Source organism: Lepidochelys olivacea (genome assembly GCF_965140295.1).
Source record: "Lepidochelys olivacea isolate rLepOli2 genome assembly, chromosome: 24".
Lineage (NCBI taxonomy): Eukaryota > Metazoa > Chordata > Testudines > Cheloniidae > Lepidochelys > Lepidochelys olivacea.
Genome location: NC_140434.1, coordinates 5,659,993 through 5,675,874, shown reverse-complemented (window position 1 = coordinate 5,675,874; position 15,882 = coordinate 5,659,993). Strand labels below are relative to the sequence as shown.

At 45.4% G+C, this 15,882-nt stretch overlaps 1 protein-coding gene across 1 annotated transcript in view; it reads right to left on the bottom strand.

The window, feature by feature from the left end:
• Window positions 1–15,882, bottom strand: part of PIAS3 (protein inhibitor of activated STAT 3) — a gene marked incomplete at its 5' end in the record, with an annotated part of 37,543 nt that overhangs the window by 12,526 nt on the left and 9,135 nt on the right. The window contains 4 exon segments of the mRNA XM_084613092.1: window positions 1,381–1,515; window positions 3,569–3,659; window positions 6,237–6,287; window positions 7,075–7,159. Of these exon segments, the coding sequence (XP_084469218.1) occupies window positions 1,381–1,515; window positions 3,569–3,659; window positions 6,237–6,287; window positions 7,075–7,159 (362 nt within the window).

The following is a 15,882-nucleotide window of genomic DNA, read 5'->3' as shown; positions in this document are numbered from 1 at the left end:
TGGACCTCTGCTCCTGGCCTCCTCATCCCGCCCAGCCCCGCAATCAGCTGTGCCTTGTTTAACTTCCCAATGCTTACCTCTCTCTCTCCCTGCACAGCTCTGTGATGTTCTTCTTAGGAAGGTGGTTATACGCTATTTTCTGCCATTTTCTTTGACTAACCTTGTTTTTACTGCTGGGCGTCACTTATTGCAAAATACTCCTGTTCCATTCAGAATCTGCCCTTCTCCCACCAGCTGTCATGGATCGAGTGTCTGGCCTATGCCCCAGCCTGTAACCAGTCTCTTGTGTGTGACCCCTTTAGCGTGCCAGATTCCAAAGATCCACAATTTTACAGGGGCAGGCCTGAGGCTTCCATGATTCCAAAACTGGGTGTTTGGGTGCCAGCACTCCCTATGTCTCTCAGGGGCTCCCTGCAGCTAGTCCAGCCAAGCCAGACTCCTGTGGGAGACTTGTGCTACCTCTTCAGGGTGCCACGCTCTCAGGAAGTTATTGCAGTGACACCAGGAAGCCTTTTCAAAACAAGGTAACAGTTTATTAGTCACCTGGCCTACAGAATCGGAAAGTCCTGAGGTTGGCAGAGAAGCAAAAGTTCAGACTGGCCAATGCCAGGACTTCACCCAGCCAAGCTCCTGAAGAATCCATCCTGACTGACTCTCTCTCTCAGGCCTGGTCGACACTTAAAAATTAGATCAACCTAGCTGCACCAGGTCAGAACCCTACCTCTGCTCTTACCCCAGCCCCCTGACACCTTTCTACTTTGTTCCCCAGCTTGGGGCCTTTGCTCTGCTTCCCTGCGGAGAGGTAGAGGGAAATCTCCTCGTAACCAACAGCCGAGAAGAAGATGAGATTGTCCTGGCCATTGGGATTTGCATTGTCTCTACGGATCCTTTGTTCACATGTGTAGACTTTATTCAGTTTGTCAATGACAATGGTCTCCAAGCAGGCTGCTGCGTGAGTCAGACACCTCCATCCCCTCCCTTTACACTCAGTGTATAGCAATGCAAAGACCAGAGGGAAAACTGATGCATGCACAGGGATAATACATATACTACCAAAATGCCCACATTTGTCACAGTGCCAAGCTACCAGCCTATATTGGATGTAATCAGACTTGCTGATCTGTGTCTCATAAGCCTTCTGCTGTTAATAGCTAATGGAGATTCTCTCTTAGCTCAAGTAGTAGGAGTCCATGCTTTCAGAGCAGGAGGTCCAGCACACTCTCCCTGAAGTCACCATGCAGGTCTGAGTTGCTATGGTGTGCTGCACAATGACAATTATGAAGACCTAGGAGGCCACAGGTTCATTACAATATCTACTTGCCGGGGAAAAATCCTTTGGCTTAAAAAGGCTCAGCACCTGCTGTGCCTGACGTCACTTACTCTGCCGAACTCGGAGGACCAGTTCACAATGATCGTATTGGGAACAGTTGCCGAAAGCCGCACCAAAGGAGTGATGTTGATGGGACGGCTCGGTCGTTTTGGCTCCACACCATTTTTAGTGGGCGGCAGATAGCCCTGCAAAGGCAAGGAAGCTATTTGAGATCAACCAAGTTTCCTTACAGGGTCAATGCCCTGTATGACATACTGCAGACCCTACTCTTTTATAGCTGGCTTTATCCTGAGGTCCCCCTCCCCACCAGCGCAACATCTGAACAATCAAAACCCTGCAGCAACACAAGGGAATTTTAACCTCAGCTAATACAACATGGAATTGGAGCTAGTTTCATATTCTATGATCCGTTTTAATTTCACAACCAACTCCAAGCCCTCCTCCAATACTGACGTGCACAAAGTGTTTTCGTTTAACCAAACAGTTCTGGCTGCAGCTTTCTTGCGGGCTTTCTGTAAGGTTATTTATTTTGGACCAAAAAAAAAAGGGTTTTCTTGTCTCGGCATAGGAAGCTGAAGATGCAATTCAGACTACACATGCTATACCCATGCTATAAGATTTAAGAGGCAGATAGTACCCAATGGAACAGGAATCACTAAGACAGGATCTTCAAAAAGAATGGGGCAATGTTTCCCTTTCAATGTCTGCCTCAGGAAGATACATGGGTTACTTGTCCCAGTTTCAATGTGTTAACTGTAAAAAGCCTTAAAGAGGGGGTAAGAATTGCTCTTTCCATGTGTCTCTCTCATGAGGACATTCGTGGGCTTGGGGGCACAGCACTACAGAGACACAAGTAAAACCTCCAGCACTGGTGAGAAAATGGACCACAATATAATGCAAATTAATGAAAATTCACTGCTTCCCATTCCAGCTTAGTCATGTAGGACATATTAAAGCAGCTACAGACCCTTTATATGAATGAGAGTATCGTGCCTTGTTCAGATTCTACACTCTTCAGGCCAGAGACCTTCTATTCTCTATTACATACAAAAAACTGCATTAAAAGAATGTCATTTAGTTACAAAGTCAAGCACTCAAAGGTTAGAAAATGCCAGAGTTATGGTTGCCCTCATAACCTTAATTCTGCCACAATTGTGTGTCTGTTCTGTGCACTGAATGAGGTAGGGGTCCTGTGGGGGGGAAAAAAAAGTAAGACAATAAGCAATAACTATCATAATACATTCACACACGGGACATAACTGAGGTTGCACAGGTGACTGTAAAGGCAGCATTTCATTCCTTTCAAATGCTTGGTTTTGAAACTGAAATAATCTTTTTACAGAGCTTTTTGTATGTAATTTCCTAGCTTTTGGTTAAGAGGAAAAAATAAAACCAAATTCCATTTCCAGAATTCCCCTATTCTGCATCAAGAGGGCTTTGAACCCTGAACCTTCAGAACTGCAGCGGGGGGAATCTGGCAACTTCCAGGCCAAAGGAGTTTTCCAAGCCCAGAATAATAGTACTAAAATAAGCTTTCTAAGGACTCAACCTGAATTATGAAGAGGCCACTTCCAAGCCATAATATTAATGGAGATCACCAAACTGGGATATTAAGTTGGTGACAGACTAGCCTCAGAAATGCTCAGTTCAGAGGAACATCCAAAGGTTTCACAGGACAAACCTGAAACTCCCTAACGGAGCCTGATATTCAGAAAGTGAGTGGTTCAGTGCTTTCTGAAAATCAGACCCATTTAAGACATCTAAAGATGGCAGCCTAAACAACGACCCAGCCTCCCACTCTGAAAATCCTGGCTCCCGTGCTTATCATCTCCACTTGGATCTATTGAACTAGGCCAGAAATCTCACAAGCAGTACAGGTTCTCAAGTGAGAATTCTGTTAATTCTCATTTTGAGTCAGGTTGAATTATTGCAGGATCAGCTTCTCTTATGCTATTCTGGCACTTCTGCTTCACAGTACAAGTTATAACCAAGTAGCTTAGTGTTCAATTAAAGGAACAGGCAAAAGTTTGGGTAAGTTATTCCTTCCAAACCAGTTCACCAGCATGTAACAAGATCACTAGGACATTCTAATAGCACCATTCAGTTCTTAGAGCCAACTTTGAATCTCTGATATATATGTATAGCTCCCACAAAGCTTAGCGGGAGTTGTGGTTGCATACTTCAGGGCAGAATTTGGCCCCCCGTCTCCCATATAAGCAAGGAATGAAGTTTACTCACAGGCAGAGGGCAGAGTTTTCCATTGACCTTGACAAATAAATTAGGAGGGAAATAATCTTCTTGGGGACAGCTGGTTTCACACAAGCAAAACCTAAGAAGCAGGAGGGAGCAACTGGCAAATGAGTGGTGACATTCACACAGAATGGCAGCTAAAACTTTTCTTTAGAAAGAGAACATTTTTCAAGCCAAACATATCAATGCCTGGAATACATGTGAGTACACAAAAATGTCACATGTACAACAAATGTATTCTACACACTCCACACAGAAACTCTATTGGTTCCAAATGCAAGTTCCATAGATGACAGCAACTAAAACCAATTACTAGTGTACATCATGCATGTCCCAGGCGGAGGTTATCAGTGATCTGGTCTGAAAAACCTAAACTCCCCAGAACGACAAGTTCAAAGTCAAGCCATGTTGTCTTAAGCCTGTCAGCCTTCCATGGCAGATAAACTGAGCTCCATTCGGTTTCCCATGTGGGAATATTTTGGATGAGGCCTTAAAAACGGATGCCCTATCTGCTACTTTAGTAAGAGTGAAGGTTGAATTTGCCTTGTTCTCACAGTTAAAATTCCCACACAACCAGCTGTTATGAAGCATGCTTGGTGCCATATGGTTGCTGCCCTCCATCCCAGAGAGGAGCGCTCTTCAGTGGTGCAGCATCTATAAATTACCCGGTGAAAGGAGCTACAGAAATTTAAAGTCATTTAAAAATAACTTACAACCATCTGAGGAACTAAAATGAAATTACATTTATCTGAATGTAAATCTTGCAGCAGGAGGAGAGCTTAGTTATTACTTAGGGTGGGTCTACACTTAAACCACTGCAACTGCGCCACTGTAGACACTACCTATGCCAATGGGAGAGGTTCTCCTGTCAGCGTGGGTAATCCACCTTCCGGAGAGGAGGTAGCTAGGCTGATGAAGAATTCTTCCATCGACCTAGCAATGTCTACACTGGAGGTTAGGTTGGCATAATCATAGAATATCAGGGTTGGAAGGGACCTCAGGAGGTCATCTAGTCCAAAGCCCTGCTCTCAGGGGTGTGTATTTTTCAAACCCCCAAGAGACATAGCTATGCTGATGTAAATTCCCAGTGTAGCCCTGCCCTTTCTTTCAGTGCTCATCTACCACCACTTAATATCTTACAATTGGCTTCAACAGGCATAAAAATGTCAGCAAGAGAAACCCAGAATGGGATCGCATTCAAATTCTAATCCCATTTAATCATACCATCATGCATTTTATTTTGTTTCAAATTAGGCTGCACTGCCAAAGAGAGACTACACCCCACGCTGAAACCAGAGACTTGCCATACAGTCTTGAGTCAAATATGACACTGGTCTGCTTTTTGTTAGGACAAGCCCTGGTGTGTCACACCGATGCAGATCCTTGTGACTACCAGGCCAGAATCTGTGCCTATTGTTTTCTAACCTATCCCACTGCAGTCTCTGCAGGCCAGACAAAGAGAAGGATAAAACAGGGGTTAGACTTCTCTCTCTTGCACTGAGGCAGGGGAAGTTTTCATGCTGAGGCATGTCTGAGAAAGTTGGGCCCACATGGGGCTCCTATGATATAATTCTCATTTCTAAATCCCACATTTTTAAGTTTGCCAACTAGAGGCAATAGTTCTCTCTGTAGCAAAAGAGAAGCATTCAAACACCACAGAAGTTGTACAAAGGCTTCTTTGTCAACACTAATGGAAGATATTGTACCCCTAAAAATATGAAGAGAGATGCTGGTTGAGATTGGTTGAAAAAAAAATTATAATCCCACTCGGGTGGGTTAAGTGCAGGTGAGGTTTCTACCCACCAACATATAATGCTTGTCTCAGTCACACAGGTGAAATTTACAAGAGTCTTTCTCCCTAACTCATTTCAGAGAGCAAGAGGCCAGTATGTTTCACAGTACTGTTTACGTACAAGAATGGAGCAAACAGAGCAGGAAAAAGGAGGTTAGAGAGCCTCTAATTGGAGAGACGTAGCTCACTAGCTTGTTATTGCAGGGTCAACACCCCAGAGCTGGCTGCCGCAATTCCCAAAGTATAGCTTGTGAACCACTTTGGGATATTTATCCTTTAAAATAATAGGCACTTTACAAAAATGCAATATAGTTTAGAAATAGTATGGAGGAGTTGTGAACAGAATATTGCAAGTTTTAAGGTAAGCTACATGTTTTGCTTCCTGCTGCACTTTTAATAGTGACCCTTTAAAAAGAAAAAAAAACTTTTAAAAAGTGTTTAAAAAAGGAAAGAAGAAAAAGGAGCAGATCAGGTCTATAGAAACATAAAAGCTGGTTAAAAACAGCAGGACAGAATCTTCATCAGGCAAAACTCCCATGGCAGTCCATGACTATTTTGCCAGCCGACTGCAGCATAGAACATTGAGGAAAAACAGATAGCATGCACTCAGTCTCCTGGATTCTCACAATTATTCTGCTTGCTTTAGTGTCTGACCTCAGCTGCCTCTTCTCAGATCTTTGTCTCAATACAGCACCTAAAGTTTCAGAATCCTACAAGCTCTTAGATATGCAAATCCAAATCACTGAATGCTAAGGCCTGATTCCCCAAAATTATGATGTTACAGCCAAAACAGCGGCTCAAAGAAAAGGGTTTTGGTCATTCACTTTTCAGATCAAGATGACATACAACTGTTCTAACTCTTACCTTAATTGTACCTGTACAGTGTAGTCACATTTGGCACCTGGTAAGATATCTCTGCAACAGAAAAAGATTGCTTAAATGGCTGGCATTGCTTACTAGGCATAAGAATAGTGACATCATTATAGACATCTCATTAACCATGATAATAATAATATATCTTTTAGTACTAATAGAATAAGTGCCCATGAGTTGTAAAAGCTACTTTCTGCTTTTGGTTACTCTGTTCTCTCTAGCAGCCAAAATCCCCAAACGGGCGTACAGCAAAATATTGTTGAATGGAAGACAGGGAACAGACACATGGTCGAGGATGAAGTAAATAAATCAGAAGAGACTTATTAGATCATCCAATCCATTCCCTTGCTAGTGCAGAGCAGTTTCATATCCTAAAAGGGATAAAGCAAGCCAGCTAGAGTACTGGCAATGCAAACATGATCTTGAGGCCAGTTTTATATGTTTTTATCCAGTTATCATTAACTCTGATACGTATACAAAGTCAATCCCATTATACCAACTTGGAGTCAGCTCTTCAGCTTCTGTAAGTGGGATAGCACCACTGAGGTCAAGGCAGTGACACAATTTACACCAGCTGAGGATCTGGCCCAGGGATTTTATTCCCAGTTATTGCAGTGAAAGTGCTCAGGGACACAAGCTCCCTTTCCCATGTCACCTGACCTCCTTGTCTTTGTTAGTTTCAGCCACCCAACCACTTGCCAAATTCTTCCTCCCCACTCCCCCCATCTGACCTGGCAGTACTACTGGAGGCCAAGTGAAAAGCCTGCATAAAAGCCATATGCAACGCACACTGGGCAGACAGATCCTGAAGAGCCAGCCATTTGCTTACCTAGAGGTGAGAATTTGTTGAACTTGCTGAGGTGTTAGGGCAAAGGTGAAGTGCGCCTCTTCAAATCGCTGGCTGTTCGTAGATGCTGTAGAAGAACAAAAGAAGTAGGAGGTAAACATTATCTTGAGCACAAGGCTGAGCTCTCTCTGCTCCTGGAAGGATGGTTGGTCGTCAGCAAGGCGTTCTAAAAAACAATCTCCCTCCCTTTCCACTCATAAACTGATCTACGATTACGTAAGAACACATCACATGCGGTATAAATACAGAGTAGTCCTTAGTCATAACTCCCATGGATTTCAATGGTAGTTGTGCACAAGCAAGGATTGTAGTCCACACCTCACCAATTATTCTTAATTCCGTGTGCTTCTAACATGCCTTCCAGTCAGGGGCTCTCAAAGAACATCACAAACACCACGCAACATCGCCCAGGCAAGGTAGCACAGTATTGTCACCAGCATTTTACAGATGAGGAAACGGAGGCATAGAGAGGCAAAGTGGCTTACCCAGAGTCAGTCAGCCAGTGGCAGAGCTGAAAATAGAATCCAAAAACCCTCGCCTCCCAGTTCCCTGATCTAATATTTTCACCACATAACCTCCTGACTAAGCAGTAATGATCAAGGTGAATGGCACTTCCTGGAGTTAGCAATCAGGTTGGAGGAGTCTGTGGGCCAAGACACAGCTAGGCAATCCCAGAGGTCATAAACTACCCTGGAAATTATAGTCATTATTGTAATTATAGTAGGAGCACACTCCCCTAATAAGAAATAGACCTTTTCCTTATCTTCGCCAGGCATGAAGGCACACTCAAGGTCCTAAATAAATCTAAAATACAAAAACAGCTGTGCACTTACTTAAAAAACAAAACACAAGGAAAAACCAACGTAGGGGGTGAATCACGTACTTTAAGCAGCAGTTACTGACAGGGAGGCAAATTTTATGGATAAGCATGGTCCTCCTGAGAATTAAACTCTACTGACTTCGAGGGGAGATATTACTTCTCATCTAGTGCAGGTATTTTCATGTAAAATATCCTAGTGAGGAGTCTGCCTTTAAAAAAGTTGCCTTCAATGTAGCAGACCACCAGTAATGCAAACTTTGTGCTTCTAAAATAAACCAGGAGCGGCAAGTAAGCTCAGGTAACCTACAAGACAGCAGATCTTGTTGAATTTCAAACACAAAGCACTCTGCTGCACTTGCTCTAGGTCCTATGCCTATCCCAAGAGATTTCAAGCAGCCACAATTCCCACTGGAGTCATCCCAGATGTACAACATCCCTCTGGATCAGGACAAATCAAAGTCACGTACATCTACCATGCAATGCTTTGCTTGTGTGTGGAAGCTGGACTGTTTGTTTATTCCAGCAAAAAGGTGGTGTCATTGGGCCATATGGGATCAGACAGATTTGTAAAGAGCGCTGGTATCACATTTAGGAGGAGAGGCATTACATAAATTCAAGATAGTTATGTCAAATCTGCAGTACCGAATTGGGGCAGATGTTAGTACATACTGCAACACGCACTAAAAAAGGACTCTGAGCACGTTCCTAGGCACAAGAACACCCTCATCCCCGCCTCCCCAAGAATACAGTTAATCCCACTCTATATTCTGCAAGAGAGGATTCCACAGTCAGGCTAGGAGCTTGCGTCTCCAATTTCCTGAACTTCAAGAATGTGAAGAATGTGAGGTCTGAAAAACAGAAACTTTCCTCTGCAGATGACCTGCCAGAACTTGTGCCAGCCTCCAAAAACAGGCTAACTGCCCGGGCAGCATAAACTCGAGCTCTTTGGAGAGGTTTCTGACCTCATCTTAATACTTCCCATCCTAGCCTTCCACTCCTCAGTCCTCGAGTAAGATCAAGGCCCTGCTCCTGCTCAAGTCAATGGCAAAACCGCTAAACATGGTGATAGCAGGACCTAGGCCAAGGTCCATGAATTTCACCACTGTCCATCTCCCTATCACTCCTTTTCTATCCAATACCATTGCTCAGTTCAGAGCCATCCTATAACACAGAGGAGCTCAAACTTTGTTACGCAATAGCAGCTTTCCAGGCCCACTGGGCCACACCATTTGCAGACATTTGTTATCATAGAATCATAGAATATCAGGGTTGGAAGGGACCTCAGGAGGTCATCTAGTCCAACCCCCTGCTCAAAGCAGGACCAATCCCCAACTAAATCATCCCAGCCAGGGCTTTGTCAAGCCTGACCTTAAAAACTTCTAAGGAGATTCTACCACCTCCCTAGGTAACGCATTCCAGTGTTTCACCACCCTCCTAGTGAAAAAGTTTTTCCTAATATCCAACCTAAACCTTCCCCACTGCAACTTGAGACCATTACTCCTTGTCCTGTCATCTTCTACAACTGAGAATAGTTTAGAACCATCCTCTTTGGAACCACCTCTCAGGTAGCTGAAAGCAGCTATCAAATCCCCCCTCTTTCTTCTCTTCTGCAGACTAAACAATCCCAGTTCCCTCAGCTGCTCCTCATAAGTCATGTGTTCCAGACCCCTAATAATTTTTGTTGCCCTTCGCTGGACTCTCTCCAATTTTTCCACATCCTTCTTGCAGTGTGGGGCCCAAAACTGGACACAGTACTCCAGATGAGGCCTCCCCAATGTCGAATAGAGGGGAACGATCAAGTCCCTCGATCTGCTGGCTGTGCCCCTACTTATATATCCCAAAATGCCACTGGCCTTCTTGGCAACAAGGGCACACTGTTGACTCATATCCAGCTTCTCGTCCACTGTCACCCCTAGGTCTTTTTCCGCAGAACTGCTGCCTAACCATTCGGTCCCTAGTCTGTAGCTGTGCATTGGATTCTTCCGTCTTAAGTGCAGGACCCTGCACTTATCCTTGTTGAACCTCATCAGATTTCTTTTGGCCCAATCCTCCAATTTGTCTAAGTCCCTCTGTATTCTATCCCTACCTGCCACCGTATCTACCACTCCTCCTAGTTTAGTATCATCTGCAAATTTGCTGACTGTGCAATCCACACCATCCTCCAGATCATTTATGAAGATATTGAACAAAACCAGCCCCAGGACCGACCCCTGGGGCACTCCACTTGACACCGGCTGCCAACTAGACATGGAGCCATTGATCACTACCCGTTGAGCCCGACAATCTAGCCAACTTTCTACCCACCTTATAGTGCATTCATCCAGCCCATACTTTAACTTGCTGACAAGAATACTGTGGGAGACCATGTCAAAAGCTTTGCTAAAGTCAAGAAACAATACATCCACTGCTTTCCCTTCATCCACAGAACCAGTAATCTCATGATAGAAGGCGATTAGATTAGTCAGGCATGACCTTCCCTTGGTGAATCCATGCTGACTGTTCCTGATCACTTTCCTCTCGTGTAAGTGCTTCAGGATTGATTCCTTGAGGACCTGCTCCATGATTTTTCTGGGGACTGAGGTGAGGCTGACTGGCCTGTAGTTCCCAGGATCCTCCTCCTTCCCTTTTTTAAAGATGGGCACTACATTAGCCTTTTTCCAGTCGTCCAGGACTTCCCCCGATCGCCATGAGTTTTCAAAGAGAATGGCCAATAGCTCTGCAATCACAGCCACCAACTCCTTTAGTACTCTCGGATGCAACGCATCTGGCCCCATAGACTGTGCACGTCCAGCTTTTCTAAATAGTCCCTAACCACCTCTTTCTCCACAGAGGGCTGGCCATCTATTCCCCATGCTGTGTTGCCCAGCGCAGCAGTCTGGGAGCTGACCTTGTTCGTGAAGACAGAGGCAAAAAAAGCATTGAGTACATTAGCTTTTTCCACATCCTCTGTCACTAGGTTGCCTCCCTCATTCAGTAAGGGGCCCACACTTTCCTTGGCTTTCTTCTTGTTGCCAACATACCTGAAGAAACCCTTCTTGTTACTCTTAACATCTCTTGCTAGCTGCAGCTCCAGATGCGATTTGGCCCTCCTAATTTCATTCCTACATGCCCGAGCAACATTTTTATACTCTTCCCTGGTCATTTGTCCAATCTTCCACTTCTTGTAAGCTTCTTTTTTATGTTTAAGATCTGCAAGGATTTCACCGTTAAGCCAAGCTGGTCGCCTGCCATATTTACTATTCTTTCGACACATCGGGATGGTTTGCCCCTGTAACCTCAATAGGGATTCTTTGAAATACAGCCAGCTCTCCTGGACTCCTTCCCCCCTCATGTTATTCCCCCATGGGATCCTACCCATCAGTTCCCTGAGGGAGTCGAAGTCTGCTTTCCTGAAGTCCAGGGTCCGTATTCTGCTGCTTACCTTTCTTCCCTGTGTCAGGATCCTGAACTCGACCAACTCATGGTCACTGCCTCCCAGATTCCCATCCACTTTTGCTTCCCCTACTAATTCTTCCCGGTTTGTGAGCAGCAGGTCAAGAAAAGCTCTCCCCCTAGCTGGCTCCTCCAGTACTTGCACCAGAAATTGTCCCCTACATTTTCCAAAAACTTCCTGGATTGTCTGTGCACCGCTGTATTGCTCTCCCAGCAGATATCAGGATGATTAACGTCGCCCATGAAAACTAGGGCGTGCGATCTAGTAGCTTCTGCGAGTTGCCGGAAGAAAGCCTCATCCACCTCATCCCCCTGGTCCGGTGGTCTACAGCAGACTCCCACCACTACATCACTCTTGTTGCTCACACTTCTAAACTTAATCCAGAGACACTCAGGTTTTTCTGCAGTTTCATACCAGACCTCTGAGCAGTCATACTGCTCCCTTACATTCAGTGCTACTCCCCCACCTTTTCTGCCCTGCCTGTCCTTCCTGAACAGTTTATAACCATCCATGACAGTACTCCAGTCATGTGCGTTATCCCACCAAGTCTCTGTTATTCCAATCACGTCATAATTCCTTGCCTTCACCAGGACCTCCAGTTCTCCCTGCTTGTTTCCAAGGCTTTGTGCATTTGTATATAGGCACTTGAGATAACCTGCTGATCGCCCCTCATTCTCAGTATGAGGTAGGAGCCCTCCCCTCACAGACGTTTCTGCCTGTGCTTCCTCCCGGCATCCTGCTTGCCCACTTACCTCAGGGCTTTGGTCTCCTTCCCCCGGTGAACCTAGTTTAAAGCCCTCCTCACTAGGTTAGCCAGCCTGCTCGCAAAGATGCTCTTCCCTCTCTTCGTTAGGTGGAGCCCATCTCTGCCCAGCACTCCTCCTTCATGGAACACTATCCCATGGTCAAAGAATCCAAAGACTTCTCTCCGACACCACCTGCGTAGCCATTCGTTGACTTCCACAATTCGATGGTCCCTACCCCGGCCTTTTCCTTCCACAAAAGAGTCACAATCGGCACCCTCAGTGGTAACCTCTGCACACGGAAAAAGGAATTAACAAACAAGGAGCCCCTCTGACTTGACTTTGTGGCTTCTATTCCGAACTCATCAACAAGATCTCCATGCCTTTTTACTCCCATGCCATACAACGCAGACTCAGGTCTTCAGGGTAGGAATGCTGACTGCCTGAGCATCCACTGTCCCGGCCAGAGCTGCATTCCGACTCCTTCCTCTGTTCCAGCTCGGAACCTTGCTAGCCTTTCTGACAATCCTGGCATCACCTTTAAGGCCTTTCTCCAGTCCCTCACTAAATCTCCTTTCTTCTTCCTCCTCTGTCAGTATCACCAAAATCTACCTCTTCCTCACGGCCCCATTGGTAAAACCCTTCTCACTGCCCTTCTTACTAGTTTCACCCCACCTATATCTCTGCTTTCATCTATTCATTATTTATAGATGTTACTGGAGCCTTCATCGCCTTAGTATCTGAGCACAAACAATAATGCATTCATCTTCTCAATACCCCTGGAGGGTAGGTCAATATCAGGGCTTAATTTCTTAGAGTATTTCCCAGAACCCCCAACATGCTATAAAAACTACAGGGGGGTTGAAAATATTTATCCGAGCTCCGCTCCGGACAGCTCCAGCTGAATTTAAGCCCTGGTCAATATTATCTCCAGCATTCAAAGTGACTTGTTCTGAAGCAGAACACAGCTCTCCAGATTCTTTAGTCCTATGCCTTAACCACAAAGCTGTCCCTTCCTACATTCTTTCAATCCTCTTGCCTTATTCCTCCTGTTTTGTGCCTTCTATCATGCTGTCCCCTACATCCAAGATGCTCTCAGGGACTTCATCCACCAAGTGCTCTCTTCCCTCTTTCAAATCTCTCCTGAAGGTTTACTTCTTCTGTCACTCCTCTCTTCTTATCACAACTCTTCCCTTCCTGGCCTTATTATGAAAGTGCCCCATAAGCTACACAGCTGAAGTTGTACTGAGGTTTCCACTTAAAGTAGGAAGTACATCCCCTACATAAAACTACACAAAACTTTGCGAACATTTTTAGTTTAGAAGAAAGAAGCAACTAATTTTTGGGGTGGGAGTTATATTTGCTAGATACCAGAATTCAGAAAACTGGATTTGTTTTTTACTGTAAGCTCCTTGGAGCAGGGTCATGATCTTTTATTTGTTTAAAGCATCAAGAAGTTTCAGGATACTCTAGAAATAAGCCATATCAACTCACTGGAGCAAAGAACATGCCTGTATGGCGCTACACATATTTCATAAATTGCCAAGCAAAGCGAGGTCTTACATTCAACTCAATGGCAATTCTCTGCCAGTAACGCAATAAATTTTCAATGCCATATTCCCTGAATTTTGGAATTGACTGAAATGTTCTAGGTATCACTGGGCAGAACTCTATTGATTTTGGGGAGAATAGGAAATCAGAAAGAGGGAAATGGGGGGGGAGGAGAGACACTGAGCCCCTTGCATCTGGCTATCACACTCAGCAGCTTCAGCGGCCTCTCCAACTGTCTACAGATGAAAAAACTGGTTGACGGAAGCCATTAACACCTTCCAGCATGACCCCTCAACCCCACCCCATCTCAGGTCAGCCCATGGTCCCAAAACATTTTTAAAATGCTGACACCCTGAATGACTTACCTCCCAGACAGACAGAAAATTAAATCAGATTGGTGGAAGGGAAAGGGGAGCCAAAAAGAACACCTGGCATAAGGGAAAGGGGGGAAAAGCCCTAGTGGAGGTGGAGAACGTGGGACCCTGATATGGGAGGAGAGGGGCCAGGGGACATTTGGCAGAGGAGGGAATGGGGAGATCACATAGAGCTCCTGGTGTGTGGGGGGGGGGAAGGAGGGGGATGATGTGGGACAGTAACCTGAGGAGGGGGAATGAGGGCACACAGACCCTGCAGCATGTGGCAGAGGGGGAATGGGAGAGACACACAGAGCCCCTGCCATGGTGGGGAAGGAAGGAATGAGGGAGCATAGAGCCCCAGCATGCGGGGTGGGGAGAATGGGAGAAGAAGGTATGGGGGAGGGAGACCTGGAGGAGAATGGGAGACCCTGGCATGGGGAGGCACACACAACCCCTGGCCTGGAGGGACAAATTGTGAACTCAGCGGGGGTGGGGGTATCAGCGAATCCCTGAAATAGAGGGGGATGGGAGGGTTCACACAGGGAGCCCATAGGAGGGAACGGAAGGAAACAAGAAGCCCCTGGTGTGTGCAATGAGTGTGAGACGCACCCCCGCTCTCCCCCGCCCGTCAGTCATACAGAAAGTTTATTTTTAATTCAAATATTAATATTTGACTAAGAAGGCTTATCTGGGGGGAGAGGGGCAGGGAGCGGATTATTTTGGCACAGAGCAATAATGAGTTCTTTTGCAACATGCGCATCCCATTTAAGGGAACTACAGGTTGGCTGGGAGGGATAATGGAGTCAAAGTCAAGAAAAGAAAAGGAGTACCTGTGGCACTTTAGAGACTAACAGATTTATTTGAGCATAAGCTTTCGTGAGCTACAGCTCACCTCATCGGATGCTTTATGCTTATGAAAGCTTATGCTCAAATAAATTTGTTAGTCTCTAAGGTGCCACAAGTCCTCCTTTTCTTTTTGCGAATACAGACTAACACAGCTGCTACTCTGAAAAAAGTCAAGAAAATATACTTTAAAAAAAAAACAGGCATCAAGCTGATGAGTTCTTGCTGTGCCAAGAGCAGGAATAATGAAGCCAGACATATCTATCTCCCCTGCAGCAAACACCACCACATTTATGTGGTAAAAAAACCCACACCTGAATCCAAACTACAATCACTCAAACGGTATCAGCTAGGTCAGGCCAGTCTGAAGAGAAGCTGTGCTGTCAACACATGACCTTAGTTAACAGGAAAGTTCGCACAATGTACAGCTTCAAAACGGACAATAAGACTCTGCTCTTCCCGGCCCTGATCCAGATCCCATGAAGTCAATGGGGATCTTTCCATAGACTTCAGCGAGAATTAGATGGAGTATCCACAGACATCAGCGAAGACACACAGCCATCCCTCCCCTCAGTTTACAGATGGGGAAAGCATGAGTTCTTTCCAACAGATAACGTATCTTTTTAATGCATGGAAAATGCCTGGCACATTGGGGGCACCATGGGAAACAAATATGCAACTTATCTAATGTCTCCCCGCTAGTCAGAGGCAGGGCCATGAACAGACATCCCAGGGTCAAAGGGATTTGTAGGGAAAAGCTGGGAGCCATACCCAACTGTTGTTTTTACTGGTACCCTTACACTTATAAGGAGGGCCCACAAGGTCTTGAAGTCAGACTGCCACAGAATTACCCTGACTGTGGTCACCCCACCATTGGCAAAGAGAAAGAGACTGTTCCAGCTCATTTGTATGGGTTGAACTCTTAGTTTGGCCAACGTGAGGCACCAAATCACACAACTAATCAAGTGGTACCATGTCAGATATGTGGCACCTATCAAAAGGGTGCTGCTAATGTGCCAGCCAATGGACAGCAAAGCATAAATG